General features: G+C 46.6%; 1 protein-coding gene across 2 annotated transcripts in view; it reads left to right on the plus strand.

Moving 5' to 3' along the window:
• The first annotated feature begins 305 nt into the window (after positions 1 to 305).
• Positions 306 to 16267, plus strand: part of GPC3 (glypican 3) — a 145799-nt gene continuing 129837 nt past the window's right edge. The window contains exons 1-2 of one of the 2 annotated variants that reach the window (XM_027645516.1): positions 306 to 508; positions 9404 to 9565. In XM_027645516.1, the coding sequence (XP_027501317.1) occupies positions 343 to 508; positions 9404 to 9565 (328 nt within the window). In that variant the 5' untranslated portion in view covers positions 306 to 342. Of the gene's footprint in view, positions 509 to 9275; positions 9309 to 9403; positions 9566 to 16267 lie in introns of those variants that run through there. The other variant, XM_027645517.1, reaches the window with a different exon arrangement.

Consider the following 16267-nt stretch of genomic DNA (forward strand, 5'->3'; position numbering starts at 1 on the left):
CGCGATTGCCGGTGCCCGCACAGGTGCGGCGCCGGACAGGTGTGGCGCGTGCCGGGGGCGGGGCCTCCCCGCGGGGGCCAATCAGCGCCGGGGCGGTGCCGCGCAGGGGGGCGAGTTTGGCGGGAGAAGGGGGGCGAGCACCAATCACGTTCGGGGCCGGGCGGGGCGGGGGCCAATCGGGGCGCGGTGGGCGGGGCGGGACGGCGCGCGCGGAGCCGGGACGGGCGCCCCGGGAGCGCCGCGCGAGGCGCGGGGCTGAGCTCCGGCTGCTCCCGGCGCATCCCGGCACGGCGGGAATGCCCGCTGGCAGCGCGTAGAGGAGAGTCCCGGTGCTCCGGGAGGATGTCGGGGAGCGGCGGAGCGCTGCTGCTGCTGCTGCTGGCGGCGGCGCTGCTCGGTGCCCTGGGAGCCGCGCAGCCGGCGGGGGAAGCCGCCTGCCGCCCGGTCCGCGCCGCCTTCCAGGTGCTGCAGCCCGGAGCCAAGTGGGTGCCCGAGAGCCCCGTGTCAGGTGAGACCACTCTGCCCCGTGGCGTCCGGCCGCCCGCCATCCCCCTGCCGGAGCCCGCCGGTGCCCGCTGGTGCCCGGGGCCGCTCGAGTGCGAGGCGAAGCGGCTGCAGTCACCCCGAGCCGGGGCCGCGGGGGAGGGTCGCTGCGCGGCTGCGGGATGCTGCGGAGCGGTGTGCGGGCTACCCGCTCTCCCGCCACCCGCGGGGAGTTGCTCGGTGCCGGCGGCCGCCGGGCTCCGCGCCTCGGACGCGGGGATAACACGGAGGCTCCGGTTACGTGTGGAGTGGGAACCCGCTGAATGAGCGGGTCTTTATTGCACTCGGTTTGCTCAGGGGGGTCTTCCCCTGACGCGAGCTCGGGCTGTCGGGCAGAGCTGCAGCGCTGCTGGCAGGACCAGCCGCCCCTTGTCCCCGTCCTCGCTGCTGTCGGGGGTCCGATGCGAGGTCCCCGGGAGACCGCGATGTCCCTGCCGGTGAGCAGAGGCTCCACGCACCCGTCGTGTCTCCGCAGGTCCCGTTTTCCTCTCCGCAAGAGCCGTTTTCCACAGTGTGTCGCGGTGTGCCAGGGTCCTAGGGCAATCCCGCTCTGTAAAGCCATTCCAAGAGCATCCAAACCCTCATCCCAGCCTGAGCCCGGGGGCTGCCGCAGCTCTTGAGGATGGGGCTGGAAAGAGGGAGCGCGGCGTTCCCCGAGCTGTGCGGGTGCCGTGCGGGGTGCGAGGGCACAGTGGGAGGCTGTGAAGGATCTGGGCGAGGTGTTACTCTGCTCTGCAGTTCCCATTACAGGTGGCTGCCTGGGTGGTACCGCACCAAACCTCCCCACCAACGCCCTGCAAGGCTGCTTTTGGTATATTTGCCTCATACCTATTTTAAAATGCAAGTGAAACACTTGAATTCCCTGCCGTTTAAAGGTTTCTTTTGCAGCTTTTTGGGAGCCAGGGAGCGTCGGCTGCTCCAGGTGGGTGGCTGTGTGCTGGGAGTGTGTGTACACAAACCGATCAGTTTTGATGGCTGCGTTATGGAGCTGCCTAGAGAGCTCGGGTGCTCCTGCGCTGGGTTCAATACACAGGAGAACGCCTGCTCTGAAAACCTTATGATCAAAGTATGAGAAGGAAAAGATAACAGGCAAACGTGACAGGCAGGGGAGGTGCAGTGAGATCATCGCCAGCAGTAGCTGCTTTTGATAACGACGTGTTGAGTTACGTTTTTTGCATTTGTTGTCGCACAGATCAGAAACACAAGAGTTGCTTCAGCAGTGAACTACTGCAGCGCTGGAGAGGAAAGGGGGGGAAGCAGAATGCCCGGGGTTAGGACTGCAAGGTCTTGTGGCTGCTGGTGCAAACCCCAAGTCTTTTGGTCTGTAGGACTGTAGCAATGCCTCATCTTACCAACAGCTGTGAGAGCTCGAAGGAGAGTTTAGGTGTAAGTCCTGGTGAGAGTGTACCTTCCCTATCCCTTCCTTTCCTTATGTGCCCTTCTCATATAGTTTTTGACACTTTTGCTCCTTCAGACCAGCTGCAGGAGCAGCTTATCTTCTCTCTCCATTCTTCAAGACCTTGGTCTCCTAGTCAGTGAGGAAGTGGCACTGGTAACACTTTCCAGTGAAATGTTTGCATGGAGGGTTGCAGGGAACGGAAAGAGCTGCTCTTATCACCACTGAAATTACAAATTCTGTAGTTTGTAATCACAGAAGCAAGGGAAGACATTTCTTTTAAAGTCAGTGATTCCTTTGATTCCTAGGTAACTTGGTTGGAGTATGTTTTTACACACTCCAGGGAGGTGATGGATGGGTGGGCAGGTCCCTGTAGGATGACTCCCATCGGAGGCTGTGCTGTGAGTGTTGAGGGGCTGCTGAGGCTGCTGTGTTGGGTCCTGCTCCAGAAACTGATAGCATCCTCCATCCTGGCCTGGCTGTGATTGCAGTGTGTGTTTTGTCCTGGTATCTTCCCTTCCTGGCAGGGTTTGGGTTGCTGGAGTTGCTCAGTTGTGCTCTTTCTCCCCTGGGAGCCCCAGCTGCATCCGTGATAATCAGGAGGAGTGAGGAGCCCTTTGCCACTCTACAGAGCCTGTGGGTAGCTGGATCAATATCTTGTAGCAGGGCTGGTGTTTCAAGTGAATGCTTCCAGCTTGTTATGATGATAAAGTTCCCACATATCAAATCGAAAGTGGATTTTACATTTGCCTAAGTACATAAACTTGATCATAATTAAAGCAACGACTGCTTGCTTATACCTTGGATCTAGCCCATCTTGCATGACTCTGTGTAGTAATTACACTTCAGAGCACTTGCTTCTCCTTGTAGCAGCTGCATAAATCTCTGTAATAGGGGAGCATCACTCAAGGACTATTTTCCATGCATCTGTTTATTGCTTTTCTTCCTTTCATACATCTGTCAATTAAAAAAAATTTTGGAGTTTCCAGCCACAAATCACCACGAAATCAATTCTGAGAACCTTTGCCTATGGATCATACCTCCCAGGAGAAACTGAGGGTTAAACAATTTATGTAAAATGTGGATTTTTTTTTTTTTGACACGAACAGAAAACAATGCCTTCTGGAAGCCCCCATTTTGCATTATGAGCAGTTGTGGCTGAAGGAGTAAGTAGAGGAAACACTGCTGAGTTGCAACACATGCAGGAGAAATGTCCCATGGCTCCATTTTACTGGATCAGTGGTGCGTGGGCTGGGGGGACATTGTCACAGCACTCTCTGTAAGAGAGCTCTGAAGGAGCCAGAGACCACACTTCTAATTAAAAAACAACAAAAAAAAGGGCAATTCTCATAAATATAAGGGAAGTGTCATGCTGTTTCATGAGCAGTATTGATGTTCTGGGAGTAATTCTTGCTGAAGGCGTGCATCAGGCAGTGAGAAGCTTGGTCTCCTTCATTCCTTTTTGAGCTCTGGAGCAGCTTTGGAATACTTGGAGGTGGGCAGTATCATGACCTAACTACTGTCAGCTGTGTCTGAGTGTTTGGAGGGGTGGGAGGATGTAATTCATGACAACAGCTTGACTGGAGCTGGATCAGAGGTCTTGTGCTGGAGAAAAGTGAAGGCAGGGTGATTGGAGAGTGGTTTTCATAGGGTTTTCTGAAGGTGAGACTTCATGCCAGCTCCTGAGTCAACCTGTGGTTCTGCCCTGGGGTTGCTTCACGTTCTTTCTTTCATATGTTGCCCATGTTGGTTTTTTTCCTCCATTTGTTCTTTTCCCTGCATAATTTCTCATATATAAACAGTAGCTTGAATTTCCGTTTCTCCTGGTCTGTTTTTTCTCTCCTCTTTGCCATTTGGGTTTCTTTGTGTTAGTGGTCATGTTCCAGGTAATTGTGCTGGTGCATGTGGGTAGAGGGGATGGATTTCTGCCCTGGGATGAAGGAAAGCTGAGGAATATTTATCTTGACAGAAATATCTGCTGGTGGCTCTGTTTTCCTTCTCCCATGGCAAGATGCAATTTCCAGCTTTTTGTTAATTTTCTTTGATGGAAGCAAATATGGATTCACCCTAAGAAAGTAGGAGATTAGCCTTTTGCTTTTGGACTTGAGGTGTAAAGCTTTACAACTGGCTGGCTGAGTGTGTCAAGCTTTCTTCTCTCTTTATTTCTGGCAGCTGGTGTGTGCCAACGTACAGTTTAAAAATTAAAAATCCCAACTCTTCCCACTGGTCTCAATGCGCCTTTGCTTGTGAGCTGGTTCCCTTTGTACTCCTGCTCTTTTATTCTGTTTTTCCTGAGTGGGACTAATGATGCTCCTCCCTGTGCAGCCTTTCCATTTAGCTTAGCACAGTGGTTTAAGAGCTTAGTTTACTAGATAATTGAGTTTTCTGTTCTTAATTATTTCAGGCCTGCAAGTTGCTCTCTTGATAGTTAAGAGAGCAGGAACAGAACCCTAAAATTTAGTAACCTCCCCAGGCAGTGGTTTTATAGTGAGATCATTAATTTTATTTTTTTTTCCCAGGGGTTAACTTTAACAACATCCTGAACAGTGTTCTTCCCAGTCTCTGGAATGGCTGTAGGATTTGTGTGCATGTGACAGTAACAAGTGTGTTTAGTGAGTGGGTGCCCACAAATTAACTCCCTGCTTTTGATGACAGTATTGTTAATACATTTGTACATTTGTTAGGAGGAATCTTTTACTCTGTAAACCCTATTTTTCTCTAACTTCTTTTAAAAGATGTGGTTTTATAGAGTATTAGATTTGCATGAGAATCATCTGACTGACATTGCAAGACCTGGGGAGGAATAGAGAGTCAGATGGCCTTGTGAAACACAAAATGGAATAGAAAATAAAGGATAATTAAGCAGTAATAAATACCCATGTAGTACCCATACTGTTCCAACTTTAATCACCTATTGAATGAGGCTGGTTTATAATTTATATCTCTTTAATTAGGTTTTAAAAGATCAGCACTTAACCTGGGTTCTAAACAGTTGCATTTGCTTTCCCCCCCAAATACTGAGCATTAAAAGCCACTGACAGATGCACAACATAATTTAAAAGAAGGTTTTTAATAAAAACTATTGAAATAGCTGGGGGGAAATCCACTATATTTAAATGTTGAATCACTGCTTTTATCTATTTAAAGCATGATGCTGACTGTAAAACAATTGGAGGAGGAAAATTGACCCAAACCAGCATCTTTCTTGTCGGTGATATTAACAAATTGTTGAGCTAAGAGGGTGGGAGGAGGCCCTCTGACATTTCCAGACCGCAGAAGGTGAGGGTGCTGCTGCACAGGGTAGCAGAGCCCACCCCTCATGGGGAGGAGGCTGCAGGAATGTAATGTTAAGCAGGGGTGGGTTCTTATTTTGGCGATGCCTGGGGTAAATTCGAGGGGAATGTTAATCTGATTTAAGTTGCCTTTGGATCTGGGTGGGAAGGCTTATGTGCCCAGTGGAAAGCACGACTTGTCTGCCTGTGTCTGATGACAGGGTTGAAGCTATCCTGGGATGCTTAAAATCAAAAGAAAATCCTTCAGCCTCGTGAAGGAGTTCACAACTGCCCATAGATGTTCTCAGGGATTTTTTTCTTTGACATTTAATCCACTGAAATTATTTTCACTTCTGCTGTGCTAACCACCTATCTGCAGGGATAATTGTACATCAAAGTCACATGTAATGCTTTAAATTCACTGCTGCCCAGTCTTCAGTACAAATTCCCTGTGTCAGGAGGAGGAAGAGGCAGGGTGCTACTGAAATTACTGCAGCTCTAGAGTTTATTTCTGTCAGCTGGGAGTATATGCGAAATTATTGGAGCATTTACACTGCTGTTCCCCAAGATGGCATAAATGGCACAGCTCTGACGGTGCCTGGCGTTCCTGCACCCATGGAAGAGACTGCATCCAGCACCTTCTCATCCATGGGAGGTGGGTGTCAGAGAGCCAGGCTCCTGTGCTTAGCTTCTCATCGTCTCACTAATCTTGCAAAGATTGGTTTGAGAGCATCCAAATGCAATGTAATAAAACCGTTGCAGTAATTCGTGGGACACTTTCTTTCTGAAAATGAGTTTGTAATGATTTATAGCAAAAGGAGAAGGTTGTTTGCAAGGGCTGAGACTGGCATTATGAGGTGTAATGACTTGAAACTTTAAGAAAAAGGGGTTGTGTAGGTTGGGAGATAAAAACAGTCTTAACAGTAAGGGCCATTAGGCAGCGGAATGGGCTCTGCTATCTCACAAGCCGGAGGTGTTTGTGTTAGATAAAATGCTGAGAGGGGGTGGACTGGGAGTCAGGGGTAGGATTTGATGACTCACAGGACCTTTTCCAGGCATTTTTTTGAGCCAGAAACGTGTGGCACTTTAATTCATTTATTGCTCATGTCTGGTCCGTGGGCTTGCCGTTTCCAGGCGTTCGTGTCTTTGCATCCACCACATTTCTGCAGCATCCCTGGTCTGCACAGCCCCCAGTCTTTGGGGTGTAGGGTCTGGGTCTCTTGGGGGTGCTGCACCTTGGGCAGTGCAGCGAAGGCTCCTTCAAGCAATGGGATGAATGAACTCCCAACACATTTGCAGGTCAAAAAGCTCTATCCCTGTTTCATCAGTGTCTGCTGTGGCTGGGGTCAGCAGGGTGTGTTAATGGCTCCTGGGGGACTGACATTAAAACCTGCCCTTGCTATGGGGACTTGCAGATGGGACTGTTTGAGCCAGCTCACCATCTGGGAGAGCCACACACAAAACATAACTGGCAGATGGGAGTCCAGCCCCCATCCCCCTGTCCCTCTGTAGCAACACTGTGCCAAGGACCTTGTCCCTGGTACCTTGTAAGAGCCTGTCCTGCCTGCCTTGACGTGTTGCATTTGCCATGGTTTCTGGTCACTGGTGTTAGTTTGCTATCTCTGTAAAATGTTTTAAGCTGTCAGAGTTAATTCCTAGGGTTTCTCCTCCTCCTCTGTGATTGCTCTGGTACAGCATGTGTCTTTTTACTGCATAAAAATAAAAATCCATTTAAGGGGAGAAATTGCCTTAATTGCTAAAAAGAAAGATGGGACATGAGTAGGTGACCTTTGCTGCTTCCTATCCCTGGCTTTAACTTGCACAGGCCTCTTAATTGCCAACTCTCAGATTTTCTACACTGGTATTTCCATTAATCACTGAAGGCTTTTTTTTTTTTTTTTTTGGTAATTTGAAATGTGTCCTAATATAATAAATGTAGGAGGAAATAAGCTTTATATTAAAAAGAAATTTATGGCCGTATTGTAATGTTAAAAGGACCATGCTAAGCCTTTTTGTGGCGTAAATTGACTTGGGTTTGACTTTAAAAAACCTCTGGAACTTGATGTTACACAACTGCTCCTCTCATTAATGCAGTGTCCTGCTGTTACGTTGCTTTATGGTCCCCGTTATTTTTTCAATGCATGAAATACCTGTCACTGTGCTCCTCTGGAGTGGGTGAGTTCAAGAACTGCTGAGACTCGAGTTTTAGATGTCAGTGGTGCCAGCTCTGTGTCAGAGGGCTTGAGGATGGAATTTTTGCTGTGCATCCTGCTTTGCAGAAGGAGAAACTGAGGCAGCAGGGAGCGATGGAGCCAGGACGGGGGTGTGGATCCCTCTCCCCCCTTTGCCATGTGTTTTGGGTTTGGTTTTTTTTTTTTTCAGTGACAGCAGGACCTGCACTGGTTAAATCTCCTTTCCCCACGTGCGATGCATGTTGCAGATGAAGCATTTCATGTTTCTTTTCCAAGGCTGTGCTGGTGGAAGGGATGGGACTGGAGGGAGGAGGTTTCTGCTGTCGCTACTTCTGAGCCCTGACAGCTGGTTTTCCCTTGGCACTGTGCATGACTCTTCTTCAGGAGGTACACGATTGAACTGACATTAATATTAATCCTGTTCTTCTAGATTACACTTGCAGAAGTGACTTTTGACACTTTCTAGTAATTAGGGAGAGAGTGGATGTGGTAAAAGACTCTTAAGAAGGAGAGGAGAGGGGAACCTAGAAGGATGTGTAACCCTTTGAGAGCAAGGATGTAAATCACCAAAATTGCTTCTATTAAGGAAAAAACCTCTATAGCAAACAGGAGGGCAAAGTGAGGGCTGAGAGGTGTGAGGAGCCTTCACTCTGGGCTATTGGTCACTGGCTTGGAGACTGCTTCCTAATCCCAGTTCTGGACAGGGCTGAACCTAACAGGGAGCTACTCCTGCTCTGGGCACAATGCAGTTTGGGTGGCAGACACTGAAATATGAGGTCCTGGCTGCTCTCTGACCCTGGATAGCTGTTTTTTAAAGGAGTTGTTGCTTGCTGTTTGAGTTTCTAACAGCAACATCAGATTAGACATCTTTTGCATGGGGAGGGCTATTTGCTTTGATATGAGCTTGTTGCTCTGCTTGTATTTGTGGGGTCTCAGTTTGCTCTTGAAAGTTGATCAAAAATGAGACTTTTTGTTTCTGCTACTTCCATCTCTTCTGTCTCATCTTTTGTTGTCTGAGCCCAGAAAGATTTCTAATTATTTTTCTAGATTTTATTTATTTTTAGCTAACAACACCTTTCCTAAAATTGCCTACTTCCTCCATGAGTAAGTGCTCTGGGAATGTCAAAAAGCATTTAACCTCACTGAGCAGTGCTAAGAGTTACAGCTGCAGGTACCAGAGCAAGTGATGTCCTCCTGGCCTTTGTCCTCTGGCTTTTGTCCCATCCTGGTGAATGGGTGAAGGTGCTGCCCGTGCAGTAGCACATCTGCTGAGGAGGCTTTTTCCTTGTGCAGTGCTCAGTGCATCCCTCAGGATCTGTCTCTCTGCAGTGGGATTCCACAACTGAAGTGGTGGACCTTGGGCTTTGCCTGTTGCAATGGAGGAAGGATGGGATGGGGGAATTGGTGGGAGGACTCAGATATGTACAATTTAAAACGCAGCAGTAAAAAGCCAAGTAAATCATTATTGTTGTGTCCTTCTGTTGTTATTGTTGCTGGGGATGCAAAAGGATGGAAATTACAGACAAATCACACTATTATGTTTTAAACTAGTTTTAAGTCTTTATGCAAATTACAGTACCCTCCTTGATGTACTATGTTTGTTGCTCTATTCATTGCAAATCTGCAGCCTCAAATCCTGTCCCGTTTTCCACCTCCCGTCTTTTCTGTCTGCCCGTGGCTCCTTACTGGAGTGCCTGGGAGACAGCAGCCCAGGATCGCTCTGCTCGGCACCAGCCCTTCAATGGGTGGAGTGTGTGGGAGCTAGAGCAAGCAGTGTGCTGGCAGGCAAACACAGCTCTTAGGGGCTACTGCTCAGCAATCCTGGCTCTGCCTTATCAGTCCTCTCCTTTGGCCAGGCTGCTTGCTCAGGACAAATTGCAGAAATGTCATCAGTTTGCCCAAGCAGTAATTGCAGCAATACTGATGTTTGGAACTGGTTTTCTCTTCACTCCCAGCAATCCATGTCCTAATGCAAATTTTCTGCTCTTATGTCTCTCCAGGGACTGATCTGCAGGTATGTATCCCGAAGGGCTCCACATGCTGCTCGAGGAAGATGGAGGAGAAGTACCAGGCAACAGCCCGTCTGAACATGGAGCAGCTCCTGCAGTCTGCCAGCATGGAACTGAAGTTCCTCGTCATCCAGAATGCTGCTGTCTTCCAAGGTGAGTGCTGGAGGAGCCAATGCTTCTCCTCTTCCTCAGCACCTGGCAATTGGAAGCACAGGTGGCTGGAAGCTTTCTGTTCACTTGTTTTCGTATTTTTGTATATATCCTTAGTTAAGATTAACAATACACCTGGTTTGGTATATGGTTGCTCTGCAGGGCTTGTCCTAAATATTCCTGCAGCTGCCACAGCAAATGTAAATTTAAAGACTAAACCTCTTGAAGTACAAATTTAAAAATTAATGAAAAACTCACTTCTCCAAGAATTAAAATCTCTATGCAAGTACCATCTTGATTCTGACAGTCCCAAAATACAGGTTGAAGTTGTCTGCTTGGTAAGATCTGATTGAACTGTGTGTAGGGTTTATTACCCATCACACAACAAAGTTGGTTATTCCATGGAAAGGTGGGCAGAGGTTGCCTTATTCACAAACTTGAGTGCTTGGTGACCTGATGCCCTGCTGTCTGTGGCATCTCTCTTTCTAATGATAATGTGATGTTTTTGTTAGGATTTTTTTCTTTTTGTTTGCAAAATGGGTCTTTGAATACACACTAGTTTGTACCACTTAAATCTGCAATCATTCTTTTTAAGGCCTTTACACAAGCAAAACTTATTCCCTCCATGGTTTATGTGAAATGATGGCTTGTTTGTTGAGTGGTGGCCTGTTGAGGTTCTGTCATTCTGTATTCATGGTGCTTTTGCCTGTATTTAAAGAGGAAATCATGGGCAATCAAGCGTTTTTTCCTTCATGATGATATTTTTGCAGAATAATTGATTTATTTCTGTTTATGTCTCACTAATAGCAGGACTCAAGGCCTGCTGAAGCCTGTGAGATCACAGGCAGAGCTCTTCTGGGCCACAACTGCCTGATGAAGTCTAATGTGTTGTTTTTCTCAATGTAAGATCAAATAAATTGCTGAAGAGATAAGTGTATTTTTTCCCCCAGTACTTCTTAATGTAGTGACCATTAAGTTCCAATTCTAAGAACCAGAATGGAGTAAAACTAATGAGAGATTGGTTTCCTAGGCATTGGAAATGCAGACCAACTTCAGAAATGGTGAATAACTTGGCTGGAATACAAAGTGTCTGCCTCCCTCCCATTTGACAAAACCTGCAACATTAGTTTTTATTGTGTGTGAGAATGACACCCTGTGGTGCTGCAGGTTGTGCATAGCAGTGGGGTGCTCTGGCTCTGAACTTTCTGCCTCTTCTGGAGAGAGCTGAATCCCTTGCGGGTTTGTTTGTTTGTTTGTTTTGTTGTTTGTTTGTTTTTTTTCTTCCTGTTTTTTATATTTCCATCCTGGCCCAGAGACCTGTGCAGGGATTTTGAAGCTGATGTTATTCTGAGAAGCCTTGATATTGCAGAATTGCCATTCTTGATGGTGGGGGAAAAAAGCCTTTAATTGAACAGGTTCTGACCACTTCTGCTTATAAAAAACCTTGTGACTAAAAATCGTTTGCAATCCCATTGAAGAAGAGGAATTCTAGCTGGAACCATTGAGAAGCTTACTTTAATTATCTTGTATGAAGTGTTTTGGACTTGGAAGGACAATTCATTAGGGTTTGAACATTGTTTACCATTGTTATCTTTAAAATTAATCTGAAAATCTGTAGAAGAACTCTTTTTAAAATAGGTTGATCTTCTGATTGCTGCTTAAGAGTATTTTGATGGCTGCAGTGCCAGAAGCTGTTCCAGCTGTAGAAATTGTGCTTTCACTCAACACACGGTGGTCTGAGTTGTTCTTGGCACTGTAGAGGACAGGCTTCTATCTCAAGGCATCTCTAAAGGAGCTGGTGCTGAGGTGTGTAGTGTCCCAAATCAAACCCCACATGCTGTTTGCATCCTCCCACGTTTCCTAGGTATGTGCTGGGACAGCTGCCTGGAATACTGTCAGGAATACTGGAGTGGCCAGGGAAGAGGAACCTGTGGTGCCTGAGCACCTCCCGCAGGTCCTGCTCGAAGCTGGGGACAGATACGCTGTTGCTTTGGGAATTGGGACTGCAGGAGTGGGATATCTCCAAGGAATACCAGCTTGGAGGTGTGCTCTGGCAGGGCAGAGAGCTCTCTCTGTGTCTTGCATTGGATCAGACCCTGGTACCAATCTGGGGACCCAGCACAGAGGATGGATAATTGCACCACTCTGGAGAGTGGGGAAGTGTGTTGGTATGGAAACACAGCCAAACCACTCATATAAAAAACACAACTGTGAAATCCGTCAGAGTTAATTTCGACCTTTTTAGCCTGGCATCTAAAGGAACTGCTAGTCTGACAAACAGAATCTCACCCAGATGTTATTATTTTGCACCAAATTTAATTTCTTCCTGCTGAAGCTAGAGCAGCATCTCTGCTGATAAAGATCAAGGGAAATTGTCTGGCATTTACAGGAAATCTCATCCAGGCCTATCTGTTACAATGTTCACTTAGCAAAGTTTATTAGATTATTAGTTTTAGACCCTTGGGCTTTTTTTATTGCAGTTAAGAAGGAAAAATCCCAACCAAAAAAGTCCTCCCTTCACTAAATTTAAATGCAACAATTAGCTCCTGGTCTTAACTTGCAGGCACTTTTTAAAATTATGAAGATGATTTAAGTAATGATTTAATTTTTTGGTAACTTGCTGCGTTTGACAGTGCTAAAATGGATTGTGGCTGCCTCAACTGCAGTTAAATCTTACTCTAAGATTATTTTGCAGGCAATTTTTTCACTTTCATGTGGTGTATCCATGCTGGTGGATACATCTGCCCACATGTGCACCTCCCTGTATGGGCTCTCAGCAACCAGCAGCTTCATACCGTACTTTCTGCAAATGGCAGCTGGAAGATAACAACAGCTGTGTTGGGAGAAACTTGCAGGGGCTACAGAGATATGAGGTGTGTTTGGGATGTGTTCCAGAGTAGTTTCTAGGAAGACCATGATAAATCAATACTGACAAACTTGCCTGTTATATGTATGGTATTCTCTTGTTTGTGGGAGAATCCTGTTCCTTGTCCCTTCTGGAGCTGAGCCCTGGTTCTGGCAGGGCAGGTGGTGTGGGGAGGACATCAATTCATCTCCCCTTCTGTGCTGCAGCTGGATAAAGGCAGAGCTGTAACTCTCAGTCCTACCAGGCAGCTCGGGAGGCTGTAAATCCTCCATTAGGCATAAATGCAGCCATTTTGGTTATTTATAGTTATTTACACTATCCATTTATATCTGTCAGGATTGAAGGCAGTTTTGACATTGCAAGCTTCTATCAGGTTATCTTTAATCAGTTTAGAGGCACCTAAGCCACAAATATATCAAATAGCCAATCCTAATGTTTGAGTCCTCTAAAGTATGACTGAATTATTTATTTTGTTATGATGAAAATGTCTGGGCTTTATTGGGTTTTCTTTGAAGAACTTGATTCTGCTTGAAGTCTGGAAGATAAAAGATTAGCGATTGTCTCTCCAAGTTTCTTATTCCAAATCCTTCAAGGCTTTTCATTTTTCACAAGTGGCTGTTGCTACTTTAGAGTCAAGGTGAGGCAGCTGAGATTTCTTTTATTCTATTAAAGAGGCTTAAGCATACAAAGAATTTTATCCTTGCTAATTATGCCTTGGCACGGGTAAGTCCGAGATGCACGTGGCAGTTAGGTGAGAAGAGATGGGCTGTGTGTTGGGAGCTGTTGCACATTAATCACCGAGAAGGGTCCATTGATATCTGCGCTGCTGAGCTCAGCTCTTATCTTTTGGGACAGCGTCTTTAAGCCAATTAAGTTTGATAATTCAGGAAGGTCTTTCAGGTGAGCCTTGCATGGACTTCAGCACTGCATTGTTGCCCTTGCAGTGTGGGGAGAGAGGAGGTGGTATGGGCCGAGTGGGAGAAGTCTCTGGCTTGGAAAGTTAATAACTATTTCTGGATGTGAAGGTGAGAGGTGCTGGGACTCAGGAGGTCTTGGAGGTGAACCAGCCCTGCAGAGGGGAGAAGTGCCATGGGCACCAGCAGGTCACAGCTGTGGTGTGTGCATGAGCTTAGGTGTCTAACCAGTGATCAGGGTTTCACAGCTTTTCTAAACAGGAGGAATGTGATTATGATGAACTGAATAAGTGTATAAAATGATTCCCAGCAGTACTCAAAAGCATCGTAAGTGGGGTGGTCAGTTTAGTAGCTGCAGGTGAAAAGTGCACGTGAAAATGTGAACTCCTGCATGTGGGCTTGTAAAATATTAAACTGACATTTTAGAGTGGACTCAAATAAAGAACCCATTTTTTGGAAAAGAATATTAAATATCTTATTAGGCTTTACAAGTAAATAAGCACTATAAACAGATCTCTGTATCATTTTATCATTCCTCTTCCTAATTAGTCCTCTGCTAACTGAAGTCTTGCTGCATCCTTCTGTGATGCACCTATCTCCAGGTGCTTGTGATGGCCCTTCTCTCTGACAGCTTCTTGTTTTGTTGGCGCTTTAATCTTTTTTTTTTTAATTATTTATGTGTATTTAAAATAGGAATTGTCTCACTGGGTCAATTCAGGCTGGTACTCTGCCTTTGGTGGTGCTTCCTGCCAGATGCTTTGGATGCACAAAGTTTGTAGTGAAAAACTATGGTGATCCATTTCCCAGGTTGATAACGATGTGCTAAACCGATGATTACAGGTAGGTGGAAAGAGCTGTCTGCATAATGAGAGATCTCTGGTTGTCAGAATTGGTCTAGGGAGGTAATGTTTCCTTTCAAATAACTAGAACTTATTGTTCATAAATCACAGTTAATCTGTTTATTACACCAGCATACGAAGCTGGAAGTCTGGAGTGTGCCATAATGCTTAGCTTTAGGAGCAGAGCTGTAATAGTAGCAGCAATTTCAAATGATTTGAAATTGGGGAATCAGCAAAATGCAGGAGTTTGTGGAGGCTCTGGGCATTAAAAATGACTGCTGAGGATTGATGAGTTTCTTTAACAAATTGTAAAATCCATCATGCAGGAGTTAGGGCATGAAACTGCCCTCCTGAGCCACATAAACCATGGCTTTGGAAGTATTGCATGACAGTGCATGCTACCGGGAAGGGAGATTTTGAAATATGTTTAGTTTTGCTTTTGTTTCTTCCTCTCACTGCCTGAAGTTTCAATGCCAGCACAGTGCTGGCATGCAAGGAGCCTCTCAATGCTCCTTGTGATGCTGACCCTGAGATATTCCCATTTCCCTTCATCTTCCAACATCCCGGTGTGTTTTTGCACAGCCCTTGCTCACAGCTGATGGAGCACTTGCCGTGTGTCTCTGGGGTTCCTCCTTGCAGGAGGGAACTTGTTGGCTCTTGCTGCTGTTTCCCTGCATCCTCACTTGCAGTACATCCCCACACTGACAGCCCCTCATGCTCCCACCTGCATTTCCATGCAGAGAGACCCCATGGTGGATATCCCATTGATTGACTGCTGTAGGAAGATTCTTCATTATGCCCTTTGCAGAGAGGTAGCAGCAACTCTCTGGCATGTCCATGGGAGATGGTGTGTGGTAGGAGATGTCTCTGGCCCCCTGCTCTCTGCTTTTGGGGCCTTTATGGCTTGAAGGGTGCAGCCTTGGGGAGTCATGTGTGGTTGAGGTCCCTCCCTGTGTTCTGCCTGTGTGTTTTTCCCCTCCAGTTAAACACTGCTGATGCTCTTCTCTCATCTTCTCTCATCAATGAAATGAGGCTTGGAGGTTAATGAGGGGCTTTGTGCTGCTTCAGCAGTTTTTAAGCACTGCACTTGGTGGCTGGGCTTAGGGGTCCCCAGTTCAAAGTGTGCAGAGGAATTCCTGAATTCCTGTGTGTTCTGCTGCCAGGGTACTGTTCCCTACCAGCTCTCATGCTGCTTTTCTGCTGATGGTGCTTTCCTACTTCTAAGGGGTAAGGGAGGCATTGACTGTGGGCACCCTGGGGCTCCTCCCTGGGAAGGGCAGGGGATGTGGACCTTTTGGATGGGGAAGTGTCTGGACTAGGCATCTGCAGGAGCACTGTGGCCTTGCTGGGATGCCTGTGGCATCTCCTGTAGCTCCTCGTTGTCCGTGTGGTGGTTGAGCCTCTGTCCCATCTACTCTGAGCCATGCTGGGAAAACAGGATCCTCTGCCTGCATTCCCTGTCAGAGTGTGAGTTGTGAGATAACCAGGGAATGAGAGCTCTGGTGTTTCTTTGAGTCTCCTGCTTCCACAAGTGGGCTGTTTTTTGTAATTACCTTTTGAGCTCTAAGTTATCGTCTTTTGATAGTCCAAGTACTAACATTCTTTAAATGCCTCCTAATGCTATAAAGCAGTCAAATGACATCTTTTTAGCTTGCAGTAAGGTGATATAAATGTCATGTTACCCTTGAATGTGGTATTTATAGAACTGAGCGATGCCACTGAATTTTTGTGTTTTCTCCTTTGTAGTTCCAGTACACAAATGGGCACGGCAGCATCTTCCATCACTTGTCCTGAAAGGATATATAGAGGCATTCTCATCCTGCAAAGAGCTTAAAATGCAAACAAGAGCTAGTTTGCAGTTGCCGGGGAGGAAAGGGGGAAGGAAGCCAGCACCAACCAATAAAGACAGGGGCTGTCTCTGTAATGAAAACATTTTGCTAGATTGTCATCTGCTTCACTTTTAAAGCAGCAATAAGATATAGCGATAAAATGGCCAATGGCGCATTTCATCTGAGGGAAATGAACTCTTGCTGAGCCAATTAAACTGTCAATACACTGTGGTTTCACGTTCCCCTGAGTAGACTGG

The sequence above is a fragment of the Corapipo altera genome, unplaced genomic scaffold, assembly GCF_003945725.1.
Source record: "Corapipo altera isolate COAL_440 unplaced genomic scaffold, ASM394572v1 65, whole genome shotgun sequence".
Lineage (NCBI taxonomy): Eukaryota > Metazoa > Chordata > Aves > Passeriformes > Pipridae > Corapipo > Corapipo altera.